The following is a 15,447-nucleotide window of genomic DNA, read 5'->3' as shown; positions in this document are numbered from 1 at the left end:
GTAAATTAGAAAGTTAATCCTGCTATATGTTTACTTAAGAAACTATAATACATACTGATTAGTACCTACTATAGAATCAATTTATATTATTAAATGTAGCAGAACATGGTAAGCAATGTACTACATACATAACTGTTTTCCTTGGTTCAGATAGAGCCTTAAAAAAATGTTACAATGATAAATTCATTCATGAGTGTTCCATACTGTTCCCAATTTCATGTAAGATGTTGAATAATAAAGTTAAGAGCAGAAATACCAAGAAATTTAAAATACAAAAATAGTATTTAAAGCTTTAATAAGAGTAATGTATTAGTATTTAGGCCATTAAAAAAGTTTGTAGAATTTCATCTATAAATTTATAATAAGACAAAAAATAATTAAATATTTATATACTACATTAAACTGTATTTAGTCATGAACATTTTAAATATTTGTTTCTACGTGCAGCGGCCTTGTCTGTCAAGGTTTGTGTTTCAGAGTTATAGAGTTGAGAGAGGGTTATAACCAAAATTAAGTAGCTTCTTCATCTGTAGTCGTCTACTTGGCCTAGGGAAGGTGACTTAACATTAAAAAAAAAAAAACTTGTTGAAGGTTTTAGATTGTGTTTATTAAACTTTTATAAAATATACTTTAGAGAAAAGTTTAAAAATAGAAAAAATTAAACATCAAACATACATTTTAAATCTGTGCTCTACTCAAAGTTTCAGCGTAAGCCATAAATAATAAATTGGTAATAATTAATGGTGACAAAGGACTAAAAGAAAATACAGTTACAAAATATGGTACAAGCGGGCTGCTTTATTTCAAGATGGTAGAGAGAGTCTCGAAGATGATACCTGCTTAGGACACCCTAAAACCACATATACATATATGAGAATAATGAATGTGTGCATGCCATTATTGAAGAAAACTCTCATGCAACACACATTATAATTGAAGCCCTAACAGAGATTGTTTTACTATCAATGAAATCATTCACAATGCTTGTTAAAAAAAGAAAACTAACATCACATTGGATAAGTTTATTTCACATGTAACAGGTTATGGAAGTTAACCAATCAAAATGGCATAAATAGAGTTAAGATATGTAAAGAAAATTTAGCCTTATTTAAAAATGACCCATGGAGTTTATGTGATGTTATTACAAGAGATAAGTTATGGTTTTTTTGAGACAAGTGGGGCACAAGTTGGCTAAAGCTAGTTGGGGCTGTGAAGACGAATGCCCAAGAACTATAGTAAGTTGCAACAGGTTTGAGTTAAAAAACATGTTCCACAACTTCTTCAAAACAACAAGAGTTGTTCATCTGAATTATATTGAAAAGGGAGACACCATTACTAGTCAATACTATGTAATAAATTGTTTAAAGCCTGTTACACACAAAATAAATAAGCAAAGACCTGTAACAGACACTGTAAAATTTCTCTGTGATAGCGCTCAATCCCATGTTACTCAAACCGCCACATAATATTTTAACCAAGCTATTACCACAATAATTTGCCACCTAACGTACTCGCCAGATTTAGCTATTTGTTATTCAATTCAATAAAAAAAAATCTTGATAACTATACATCAAAAGTAAAAAAAAACCTACAAAAAAAACTACTTCAAAGTATACCCAAAAAAGAATATAAAAAACGTTTAATAAATGGCTTAAAAGGATATAACTTTGTATAGATAATTATGAACATTATTTTAAACACTTTATAAAATAAAAGTTTTTCATTTTTTTATAGGGGATTTTATGAACTTTTCTAATGACCTTAGTATATAAGTATATAAGAAAGAAAAAAAAAGTATATAAAACAAAAAAAGCTGTTATAAAAATGAAATATTAATAGAGTTTTGAAAAACACTCAAAAAATATTGATATATATATAATAAATAAATAAGAATAATATAAATACTAAATAAAAATATTTTATAAAACTATAATAATATAAATAATAATTGTATAAAGTTAAAAGTTGTCAGTATTAAGGAGATACTAGTATACTATTATCTCCTTAATACCTCTGTAACTGTTTTGCTTTGTTCATGTCATAACAAAAACGTTGTACAAGTTGATGTACTGTCTCAACACCAATAAAACTTTTTTTATTTCTAATGGTTGTCCATAAAGTAGCTACCATTTACAAATTATAGCCTGGAGTATAGTTGGAGGGATAAACTGCCATGTTGTATGACTGCACAAGATCTGGTTGGCCCAAGGCACACATATTAGAATATTGACTTTTAGAAACAAAAATTCCTAAGATGAATAATGATGGAAACCTTCAAAACTCACTAGTTCCTAACACAACATATTTATTGTAACCTCTTGATATTGCAGTAATCAAATGAAAGAATGAGTTCAAATCTATTATCAGAAAATTTTTTAGAATAATAATATCAGAATAAAATTCATAAAAAAAAGGAAAGTAGAATAGAAGAATTTCTTTTTCAAAAACCAGTTGTTAGGAAGGAGTTGTTGTTAGGAACAACAACCAAAAACCTTTTTCAAAAACCAGTCGTTGCTAATAAAGGAACAACTATAGCTAGAACAACTTAAGAAAACAAACAATTATGATTGCCATCATTAAAAAAAAAAACAATGATGATTACCATCATAAGAAAGCAAAAAGGCACACTCGCACACTGTAAACTTCAAGTAAAAGTGAAACTGACAAGAACGCAACTGACACACACTAAAAATTAAAGGTAGAAATTTTTAGTTAAGGTAAGATATGTGATATACCCTTAGTAAGGTATAATTTTCTACCTTATAAGGTAGAAAATTATACCTTTAAGTTAGAAAATTGTATGGGAAATAATTGTTTTTAATATAATTTTCTACCCTAAAAGGTAGAAAATTATACCTTACTAAGGGTATATCACATATCCTACCCTAAGGTAGAAATTTCTACCTTTTTTTTTAGTGTGCATGGAGATAATAGTATTACATTTGGTAATAAAACAAAAAATTTGGTTGTTGCATATTCCAGTAAAAAAAATCAATAAATCAAATTAAAGAACTTGTTGCCATTTTCAACAAGATTGTTTGAAAACACATACAATATAATGTGACTAAAATTATTTAAACTACTCCAAAACCAAGTGTTCAAATGGGTTTCAGTGTTACTGAAACAAAATCTAAGTTGCGTCTACAAAGTGCATTAATTAAATGAAATACAATAGGTTTTTCAAAAAAATACTTGGAACATTTAACAAAGCTTTTAAAGTATTTTTTTTATTCCTAAGAGGTTTTATATTTCTAAATGTAGCCAGATATAAAGCCATAATATAAGTTAAAACTAGTTTTTTACTTAAAAATGAATCAAGGTTTTGTACTGAAGTAACAAAGGTAACCTTGTTTGATGGTATATTATAATATAGCTTTAATTTTATATTTAAGAGTTTTATAAATGAAATAAAACCATGCACACAATCAATTTTTGAAAACACAAAAAACGCATTGTTAAAACCAAACAAATATTTTAGAAGAGATGATAAAGTGGATCAAAAACTAAACATAACAAACAGTACCAACTAAATATAACAAAAAAAAACTTACCGTTTTTCAGAAACAAGTTTAGGATTTCCAAGATCGTATGCAACATAAGTAAAAGTGATACTTGACTGGACCTCTCTGTCAAAAACACGCAATGTTTTTATTTCACCAGTTACATTATCTATGCAAAGATCATCACTACTTTGGACAGCCTCATATCGCAGAATGGCATTTTCCTCAATATCTTCATCAAATGCTGTTGATGATAATAAAGATATTGATGTGCCTACTGGTTTATTTTCTTTTAAAGAAATAATTTCTAAATTTGATTTAAATTTAGGACGGTTGTCATTGACATCTAAGATTTTAACTACAATATTAGATTCATTGTATAATTTTGGATTCCCACTGTCAAAAACAATAACTTTAAAGGAATAACATCCAATTTTCTCTCTATCTAAATTATCTGATACTTTAATACTTCCTGTTTCGCTCTCAATTTTAAAAGGAAGATCTGTTGTATTTGATAAAATGTAACTAAGCTTTCCAAATGGATCAAGATCATTGGCATTTACATTTACAACAAGACTGTTTATTGTAGCATTTTCAAGTATAGAAGCAAAATATTCTGCCATCTCAAATTGTGGATAATTATCATTAAGATTAACAACAGTAACTACAACAGTAACAAAGGTAGTGAACTTCCAATCAGAAGCAGAAATATTTAATACAAAAGATTTTATAGTTTCATAGTCTACAGCTTTCATGCTATAAATATCACCCGTAAAAGCATTGATTGAAAAAATTTCATTGTCGTTAAGAATACTATAAGCTATTTGAGAATTTATTCCAATATCAATATCATTAGCATGGGCTTTAAGTAATAAATTTTTTGATTGAAAATTTTCTTCTAGATCAACTAAATATATATATATATATATATATATATATATATATATATATATATATATATATATATATATAAATAAATAAATTATTAATAATGAAGTATTGTTGTTAATAATTATAGTTATATAAACAATGACTAATATTAACAGATAGTATTTAGAACTATAAACAAATTTATTGAATTCAATATTAAGCATTTCTTGTCGTTTAAAACTTAAAAAAATTTAAAAATAAAAATATTGTTTTCATACTTAAACTTTGATTAATATTTAAAAATTTTATCTATTAATAATTAAATATGATTAAAATTATTTTTATACTTTCAAGATTTGAAAAAAAAAATTTTTTTAAAAACCTACCATAATAAGGAGTGTTCAAAAATACTGGTGCATTATCATTATCATCTGTGACATCTATAATATAGCTCATACTTGTTTGAAGTCTAGGTGAACCTGTATCTTCAACTTTTACCAAAACATTATGCTGAGAAACAAGCTCACGATCCAAAGGTCCATTTAAAAAAATATTTCCATTGCTATCAATGCGAAAGATATCGGGTGTGATGCTGAAAACAAGAACCTTATTAATACCAATATCAGAATCATCTGCTAAGATCTGAAAAAGATTTGTTCCTATAGAAACACTTTCATTTATAGCAGGTAATGTTTTTGTTTGGATAACAGGTGGATTATCATTTTCATCTAAAACTATGATGTTAACTAAAGTTTCACTAGATTTTGATGGAATACCACGATCAAAAGCTTTCACTTTGATTGTATAAGAATCTTTTTCTTCTCTATCAAAATTAATCAATGCATATAACAGTCCAGTTGATTCATTAATTGAAAACAAACTCTTAAATTCTGCACTAATACTGTAAACAACTGTTCCGTTTTCGTTCTTGTCAACATCAAATGCTCTTAACTGGATTAAAAAGAGACCAGCTCCTAAATTTTCCTTGACAGAAATGTTATAAACAGCATTTTCAAACTTTGGATAGTTGTCATTAATATCAGCAACATTGATAGTGATAAAAACACTTGTGCAAAGAGAAGGTGTACCTTTATCCACAGCTGCAACTTCAATTATATAAGTCTCTGTTTCTTCACGATCCAACTTTTTCTTGGAATGTAATATACCTTCATTATATTAATAAATTTTATATATGTAATAATTTATACTACACACTTATATATATATGTATATAAACGGATTTTTAATTACTTTGTAACTTACATACTGAAAAATTTTATATTGGTCATTTTAAACTGTTGATGAACTTTTTAAGTTCAAATTATGTATTTTAAACTAAAAAGTGTTATTTATTTCACTAAAATAATAATATCATTTGTGCTCACCAGACTTTTCGGATATATATATATATAAATATATATATATATATATATATATATATATATATATATATTTATATATATATATACATATATATATATATATATAGTTCTATTTGAATGTATAATCTATATATATATACAAATAATATATAAGTAATAAACATGGATCTAAGTATTAAACATGAATATAAACTTCACCTAATTTTGAGTCTATTTCAAACACACTATTATTTCCAGAAACAATTTTGTACTCAATTTCTGCATTTAAATTAGAATCTTTGTCAGATGCGATGACAGTAACAATGACTCCTAAAAAAATACAAAAAAAAAAGAAAAGTGAAATATATGAATTTGATTCTCTAAAATAGAGGCAGTGAATTGACAAGCTAGTTTGATATTTTTTAATATCAAACTAGGTTATCATTGATCATTGTTCATTTAAACAATGTGATCATTGTTAATTAAAAACATAGCAATTTTTGGTTTATTTTATTATGTATTTGTTTTTTAATAATAATAAAAATTTATTCCTCTTTTCTTTTTTTATTTCTTTGTTCTGTATAATCCTTTTTTAAACTTGTTTTATGCAATAAATCTATTTTATTTTTAATTTAATTTCAATTTTATTAAACCATTTTTCTTTCCTATTTTACACATTATTTAGGTTTTTATTAAAAATTCTTTTGAGTTTTATTACTTTATTTCAAAGATTTTTTTCATCAAATTTCTTGGTATTAACCTGTTTTTCAGGTTCAGAACGGCACAATTTTTTTTGGGTAATAAATATTTTTATATAGTTGTATATAAAAATTTGATGTGATATTACTATTAGATACTTAACGTTCAGAGTTTTAAAGTGCCTCCCACTATAAGACACAAAGACTTTTTACATCAGAGTTTTCCTTCTGCTAGTTGCTTTTGCAATGGTTAAAGAGTCTCACTTGATCTCTATACAAGTTTAATGTCATGTTTTGACATTAAACTTGTACAAGTTTTGAAGTCATTATTTTAACTATAAGTATTATAATAAACTATAACTATAATTATATGTAGCCCATTATGACTACACTGACTATGTTACTATGGATACATATTACTATGACTATGTTGAACAATGACACAATTTTAATTATAAGAGTTATATAAAAATATAATTATAATTGTGATCATATATCTTATAATTATGACTACATATCATAGGCCATTATGACTATGTATTTAATTAAAAGGAGGCCATTATGGCTTCATATTACAATGACTATGTTGGATAACTAAATATTTATCATATTCTTGCTTTTTAAATAACTTAAAATGCACTTCTTTATGAAAACATTAGTTATAAAAATAATATTGATCTTATTTTATATAAAATAAAAATTAATTTAATATTAAAAGTTAATAATTAATAGTCTTATATTAAAATTTTTTTTTTTAAACAAATTTAATTTTATAATCATAAGTTTCTTTTATTCCTTTAAAACAAAAAATGTCAACTTTTAAACCCATATGTATTATATATACAATATTCCCATATATTATATACAGCAATAATATAACACTTGAACATTTGTAACATAGTTAACTATCCCTCCCTGTTGCATCATGTTTTGCTTTCAAAACTTTAAATTAAATAAAATAATAAACAATTAAAATTAAAATTTCGAACTTGTAAAATCATCACTCTCTTCTTCAACATTTCCAGAATATGATGCTTGATTAAAAATAGGATAATTATCATTTACATCTATGACATCTACTGGTAAGTATATAACTTCTTTTTTTCTTGCATCGGAAGCTTCAATACTGATGTTGTAAAAATCTTTTCTCTCATGATCTATATTTTTTTTTAAAAACAATAAACCTGTGACTTTGTTAATTTGAAATGTATCTTTATTAATTCCTCCAACAATTTTATATGTAAAGTTTGAATTGTCAACATCACTTGCATTAAACTGCATGACAGGTTGATTAACACCAAGATCTTCATATATAGATACTCCCTTTACTTGTTCAAACTTTGGAGGTGTGTTGTCTTCATTAATGATACTTATGTTAACCTAATGAATACAAAATTTCATCAAATAAAATCCTAATTAAAGATTTACATTTGAATAAGAATTTGTAAAGTATAACATATATTTAATAGGTAGTTATATATGATGGGAAAATGCTTACAACTGCACTATCAGATAAAGGTGGTGACCCTTGATCTATAGTTTCAATATTCAAAATATAAGATGGAACTGTCTCATAATCTAATGCTGCAGCTGTCATGATCACACCTGTACTTGAATTAATAAAAAAATTATGAGAATTCAGGCTGCTTTTAATTTTGTAAACAAATTGACCATTTTTACCAATATCAAGGTCAGAGGCAGTAATCTGAAAAAAATTTTGCATAAGAAAACTAAAAAAATCTAAAAAAAAAAGATTTATTAATTTTGAAAGAGAAGAAAAAAAAGATATTGATAAAAATATTCTTAAAATTCATAGAGTCGTGTTAAAAAATGACATTAAAAAAGCTAAAAGATTTTAGCAAAAATGTCCTTCAAATTGTCTTAATGAAAAAAATATTTTTTTTTTCTTAACAAACAAAAACATTTTTTAAAGAAATAACCTTAAGAACAAACGTTCCAAATGATACAGTTTCTTTAATACTTCTTTGATATTTCTTTTCTTCAATTAATGGCACGTTATCATTTATATCTGTAATAGTAACAACAACATTGACCCAAGAAGAAAGAGAAGGTGTTCCTTTATCAAAGGCTCTTACTATGAACTTGTACAAGTCCCTTTCTTCACGATTCAGTTTTTTAGCTTTTATAATACCTATCCCATTGTCTAGGCTATCAATCCAAAATCTAAATACATTTTTTAAAGTTAGTTAAATAAATAAAAATAAAATATATGTATATATATATATATATATATATATATATATATATATATATATATATATATGTATATACATGCATATATATATATAAAACCTTGGAATTAGGAAAAATAAGGTCAGCAATAAATTGCCAACCTCAAACTGTTAGAAATCGGCAAAGATTGGCAAAAAAAAAAAAATTTTAACATAAGGGTTAACATAAAACATAGCAATGAGTTCAGCAATTATTTGATGACCTCAAATACTTTTAAATAGGCAGTTAGGTCAGCATTCAGCAATGCTGACTCCAATACCGAGGGCTGTATATATATATATATATATATATATATATATATATATATATATATATATATATATATATATATATATATATATATATATATATATATATATATATATATATATACATACATATATAATAAAAAGTAAAGGCTAGAGGTGATGTCTCAATAAAAATACTCATCTTGGGCAGATGTTAACTACATCTAGCTACTGTCTTATAGGAGGCCTCCTACAAAAAGACTTTAGGGGTAAGCAGAATAATTCTGTTGACCAGCCTAAATCCCCTCCTTTATTTATTAGGTTGGCATAGATGTAAACTTATGTTACATTATTTTCTGCCTAGGATAATGAATGCTAGATCTTCTTGACTCTTTTCATTGGTTTTTGCTTGGGCTTCCTTAATAGTGGCTATGCAAATCTTCTTGTTATCGCCTAATTAGGGTATAGCTTGCTTGCTCTTAATGAGACTAATTTAAATTCTGCTATTCCTTTTTCTGATTTCAGCGTTGATGGGTACTATTTTTTGATTCGCAAAGACTCCAATAGTCACATGCTTGGCTTAGGTGTATACATATGCATTAATTTACCTATTTGTCATGAAATCATGTTATATATATAATAGCACCTCTTCACTCTATCACCTTTCTCTTTGTTCTTTATCATTCTCCTTCTTCCCAAGACTGCACTCTTTTAGATAAAATTTCTGATCAAATTGACCATTCTCTCTCTCTTTGCGCCAATATTGTTGTTATTAGTGACTTTAATGCTCATCACACTGAATGGCTAGGCTCTAACGCCACTGACCCTGTTGGCACTATAACGTATAACTTCTGCATTTTTCACTCTCTTACTTAGATAACTTTGTGACTTGTTTTCCTGACAACCCTAATCATTTACCTTCACTCCTTGATTTATGTTCTGACCCTAGCTTGTGTTCAGTTTCTTCTTGTTCTCCCTTAAGTGGTTCTGACCATGCAATGATCTCTTTAAATCTTTCATCTCATACTTCCTTTTCGGGCTTACCCTTTCATCACAGTACTTACTATTTACTCTAAAGCTGTCTGGGACTCTTTTCATGAGTCCTTGGGCTGATGTCTTTTCCCTCTCAGCTGAAAAATACGCCACCTAGGTAACATCCTGGATTCAGACAGGAATGGATGCTTTTGTTCCTTCTCGTCGGTTCCAAGTCAAGCCTCATTCTACTCCATGGTTTTCAACCTGCAGCTGCTATATTTAATCATAATCATTTTTTTCAAAAGAATAACTCTGCTGAGAACAAATAGCATTTATTATTGCAAGAAATTGATGTAAAAAGGTGCTGTCAGATGCTAAGCTCCATTATTCTCAGTTCACTAAATCTCGTATCCTATCTCAGAAATTACGCTCTAGAGACTTTTGGAAAATCTTTAACAGCCTGGTTAATAAAGGTAGGTCTAACATTCTATATCTCCTTTATGGGACTGATCTTATTACCTGTCTCAAGAATAAGGCAGAACTATTTGCAAACAACTTTTTTTCTAACTCGACTCTCAAACCTTATGGCCATTTTCCTCCTTCTGTTTAAATTAAACATGTTAACCCATTGTTAGACATTCAAATCACTCCAGCATCCCTTGCTATCTCCAACTTCCGTTGCTAAGCCATATCTTGATTAAACTTCTATGGCTTGTGGTTCAGACAACATTTCTGTCACAGTCTTACAAAATTGTTCTCCAAAAGAGTTAATGCTCTTGACATATCTAAGGCTTTCGACAAAGTTTAGGATGCTGGTCTTCTCCATAAGCTTGTTTTATATGGTGGTCTGGAAAAGTTATATATACAATCGAATGCTAAATTAACATCTGCTAAGGTTGCTTTTCTTTATTATCTTTTTCTCTCTCCTGATTCCATTCTCTACCTCTGCAATCTCTTATTCATCCCTGTATGGAATACTATTGTCATATTTGGACTGGCTCTTCTAATAATACTCTTTCTCTTCTAGATAAGGCCCAAAAACGCATTGTAAAAGCAGTTGAACCCAGTCTATCTGCTCACCTTGAGCCTCTTTCCCATTGTCATAAAGTAGCATCTATTTCTCTTTTCTACAAATACTATCATGGTTGCGGCTGAAAGCAGCTTTAATCTCTAGTTCCATCAATTAAAATTCAATCTCACTTGACTTGTCATTCATCTAAGTCTCATTCTTAATATTCAACAATATTTCTTCTTGATCACAAATATCTAACAAAATATTTTTCTTAAAATTTTCTTATCCTGACAGTATCATCTAAAATATTACAACTATTTCAATACCTATTGATGGTCTCGTTTTTTCGGTTCTAAACAAAGATATATATTTTTAAAAAAACGTTTATATCCGTTGATAACTTTTTCAGGAAATGCAATAACACACACACACACATACTCACACTCACACACTTAAATATAAAAGTATTTTTATTGTGGTTCTGTAACCTGGTCTATTTGCTAAGCTTGAGCCTCTTTCCCATTGTCGTAAATCATCATGATCGCTGCTCAAAGGAGCTTTCATCTGTAGTTCCATCAATAAAGTTGTAGGATGTATAAAAAAGGAAAATGGGTGAGAGTAATAAGGTTTTTTTGATGTGCAAGGAAAAAATCTGAACTAATAAAAGTTTTCATAGCATAAAATCAGAAAAAGGAATAGCAGAATTTAAGGTACAGAATTAAAGGGACAGATACAATAAAAAGATGCAACTTGTTGAAAAGGAGGCAAATAAAGCAGGTCTAATTACATTTACAATGTGCTTTTAGTCTTCGTCTGCTTGTTCTAAGCAATCAAAAAATGAAGACTTTTTCAAGACAAGGGTATAAAGTCAGACGACATTTTATGTTGTCTGACTTTATACTTAATTTATATCTATTTGCTGATGACAAGAGTCGTCAGCAAATAGAGCCACTTTAGATGTAAAATTTTCATAAAGTTATTGTAAATAAGAAACAATACAGAAACAAATATAAAACCTTGTGGTACCCTTAAAGTTTCTCGAAATGAAGAAGAGTGTAGACCGTCAAGAATGACTTTAATACTGCAGTTAAAAAGAAATAATTTAATAGTCTCAAAAACTTTATATAAAGAAACTAATATTAGAGTGAAAACTAATTGTAGGATAGTTCGAGAGGTCAAATTGTTTTTTAGAGTTTTTAAAAACTACTTAAATAAATTACTACTTATTAAATATTTTATGAAGCCAGTGGTTAATTGGAAAGTAGACATCATTGAGGTTCAAAAAACATTTGCCTATTTTTGTTATAACACTTACATTGAAAAGGATTGTACAGAATTATCTTGTGTTTATAATTGTTATCTGCTGGTTTTATAATTGGATGGCATGCAAGCTGATAATTGTACCCAAAAAATTTCAAGCTTCTTGATGACAACGAAGGCTTTTTTTTTTTAGTTTCACTTGACAATGCGATTGACAATCTTAGCTCGATAGACCTTGGTTTACTTTTTAGTATACTCGTTAGGTGAATAGAAATCGTATGTATGTATCTAAAGTATATTGACTTGTGGTAAAGCTGAAAAGAACCATCGTTAAAAATTAGTGTTAGATTGTGATTTTACTTAAATTTATTATACTAGTATTACAACGCTTATTAAAATATTACAATTATTAATATTGTAATTAATGTTTAATTAATATTTAATATTTAAATTAATTAATAATTAATATTTAAATTAATTTTACAGTTACAGTTGATAGAAAAGATTGTTACTTTTAAAATTTTGTAAAAAATCTTTTTTATTTATTTATTTTTAGTTATTTGTTATATTTAACATTCACACTTTATTTTACTTTTCTGTGTTAACTATCTTACCTATAATTAATAATTACCATAATTATCATCTGTCAGTAATAATTATCATAACTATCATCTGTCAGTAATAATTATCATCTGTCAGTAATATTCATCTGTAATTAATGCATTATTGTATTACCTATCAGTATGTATTACATCAAAGACAATTTCTTTATTGCTTCCCATGTCTTCATCAGTGACAAAAACTTTCCCAACTTCTGTTCCAGCATTTTGCTCTTCAACAAAACTAAAGTTGTAGCTGATAAAATCAAATTTTGGTTTATTATCGTTTTCATCAAGTATTGTAACACTTAACAGAGCCTTTGATTCTAAAAAAAAAATAAAAAATGATGGAGTTCCAAAGTTGTTTCCAAACAAAATATTTTTTAAACATCAACCAGGCACATTCTCATAAATCTAGTTACATCCTCCATTGATCCTAATAAATTAGCTTAAATCAGGCTTTATATATTATTAGGACAACTTATTTATTTATTTAACACTCTATTTATGCTATATTAACTATTATTCTGATTTTACAATATCTCAATAATAATATAGATGCAAAAAAACGAACAAACAAAAAAAACAAAAACAATAAACACAACAATAAGATGATTAATTGCAAGTATTTTTATAAGCAAGTGTTATATTTCTATATTTGGAAAGTGTTATATTTCTATAGTTGGAAAGGTCCTCAAATGATTTACTTTATAAAAGAACTGAAAATTTGTAAGAAGATTTGAAATTAAAAATGGTTCTTTTACTAACTTTTTTTTTTTAAGTTTTTGTGAAAAAAAGAAAATTACATAATTTCTTTTGTATGTTCAAAAAAAATTTACATTTACATGTAAAAAAAAATTTAAATTTAAAAAATAACATTATTTTACAATTTTATAATTTAATTTTATGCGTAAAAACACAAAAATGTAATTTTCACATTCAGATTTAAAAGTTTTCACTTAGTTTGAGGCAACAATTTGATCATAATTCAATATATAAGAAATTATTAGTTAGAACAGTGATTATGTCAAATGCTTTTAAATGTTAATCTTCTTACAGTCTGCATGTAACAGCAACATGAAACAGTGTTGTTATTTGACGAATACAAAGTAAAGAAACTTAACCTTGTTTTAAACTTTCCATACTTAAGTATAAAACAAGTTATAAACTTTTAAAGTAATAATTTAAATTGAAGTATTTAAAAAATTAAAAGTTTACTCTTATTTTATATTTTGTTTTCTATTTATGTTTTGGAATTTTTTTTTGGAGTTGAGAGAGTTTTAAAAAAAACTGATTGTAGTGACTCCCTATTCAAGCTCTAAGGAGGTGACTTGAATAATAAAAAAAAACTAATTTCTTTTTTCTTTTTCATATTTTATGTTAATAAGCTACTTTTTAACATAACTAATAATAATATAATAATCTACTAATAATAATTAATATATCTTATATAATTATTAATAATTAATAATAATATAAGAATAAATAAATTAATTAAAAGTAAATTTCTTTTACAAGTAAAAGTTATCCTTTTTTTAAACTAAATTAATGTTACTTTTACATGTAATATTTTGTTAAAATGAATCTTTTTTTCTACTACTGAAAATTTCTGGAAATCTCTGAATCCCTTTTGTAAAAATCAATATTTAAGATGATGCTAAAGAGTAATTCCGTGTCCGTGTTATATTTTATTTTTGACTTATATTGTTTTGATCAATTCCCACCATTTTTAGATTTACATTTTTCCTTATAAAACCATGTCTTTAAAAGATAGAAAGCTAAAAATAAGTTAATCTCCTGAAGATTAACTAAAACTTAGTTAACCTTCAGGTGAAGAGTTTAGATACATAAATAAAAAACTCATACTCTAATTATAAAGAAATTAATCGCAATTATAAAAACAAAGAGTACTTGAACCAGCAAAAAGTTGGGGCGTGCTGTAAATTTTTTAAATTTTAAATTAGATTAGTATATGTTTTAAGTACAATATGACAAAAAAAATTCCTTTTGCAAAATATGTTTTAAAAATTAAATAAAAATTTTATAACAATATTAATCATAGCAATTTTGGTTTTTCATATTATTCAAAATAATAAACAAAACCATGCATGCTTAATTTATATATAATTTTATTTATAATTTTTGATGTATATTTATAACAAAAATTATTGCATTTTTATGATTTTATTTAAAAAAAATTGTTTTGAAATTTTATAACAATTGTCTGATATTATAGTTGGTGCACTTAATATCGATATTATATTAGTGATTGGTACCCTACAACAATCATCGCTTTTTGACCAGAAAAACTGTTCAAATGGACCATTTGAATGCATAAACAACATTTTTATAACATTAAACTTCTAATCTTTTTCTTCAACTACTGCAATCCACCAAAATGAGTCATATGTACATGCATAATGTCTGTACAAAATTTATTGTACTTAATTTTTGATAAATTGATTTGTTGGTTATACTGATAGGTTTTGTATTTTTATTGTTGCTATTGTTTTTAAATGTCATACATGTTTTTAAAACAGGTATGCGATGGTGAAATCTTCAAGTTCCTGGTTTTACTTTTCTCTTTTCAAATCATTAATTTTGTGCTTTAACTTTAATCATAGATTTTTTTAAAGAGTTTTATCGTTTGCATTTTATGGGTGCAAATTCAAAAATTGTATTCACTGTTATA

General features: G+C 26.4%; 1 protein-coding gene across 3 annotated transcripts in view; it reads right to left on the bottom strand.

The window, feature by feature from the left end:
- The window catches only part of LOC100213514 (protocadherin Fat 4), a 171,266-nt gene that overhangs the window by 17,304 nt on the left and 138,515 nt on the right, over positions 1 to 15,447 (bottom strand). For all 3 annotated transcript variants that reach the window (XM_065800824.1, XM_065800826.1, XM_065800825.1), the window contains exons 19-25: positions 12,892 to 13,081; positions 8,370 to 8,613; positions 7,928 to 8,134; positions 7,419 to 7,809; positions 5,951 to 6,061; positions 4,757 to 5,536; positions 3,552 to 4,407 (exon numbers count right to left, since the gene is read on the bottom strand). In XM_065800824.1, coding sequence (XP_065656896.1) covers positions 3,552 to 4,407; positions 4,757 to 5,536; positions 5,951 to 6,061; positions 7,419 to 7,809; positions 7,928 to 8,134; positions 8,370 to 8,613; positions 12,892 to 13,081 — 2,779 coding nt within the window. The remainder of the gene's footprint in view (positions 1 to 3,551; positions 4,408 to 4,756; positions 5,537 to 5,950; positions 6,062 to 7,418; positions 7,810 to 7,927; positions 8,135 to 8,369; positions 8,614 to 12,891; positions 13,082 to 15,447) is intronic.

The sequence above is a fragment of the Hydra vulgaris genome, chromosome 07, assembly GCF_038396675.1.
Source record: "Hydra vulgaris chromosome 07, alternate assembly HydraT2T_AEP".
Classification (NCBI taxonomy): Eukaryota; Metazoa; Cnidaria; class Hydrozoa; order Anthoathecata; family Hydridae; genus Hydra; species Hydra vulgaris.
This window is presented reverse-complemented; position numbering and strand designations above follow the sequence as displayed.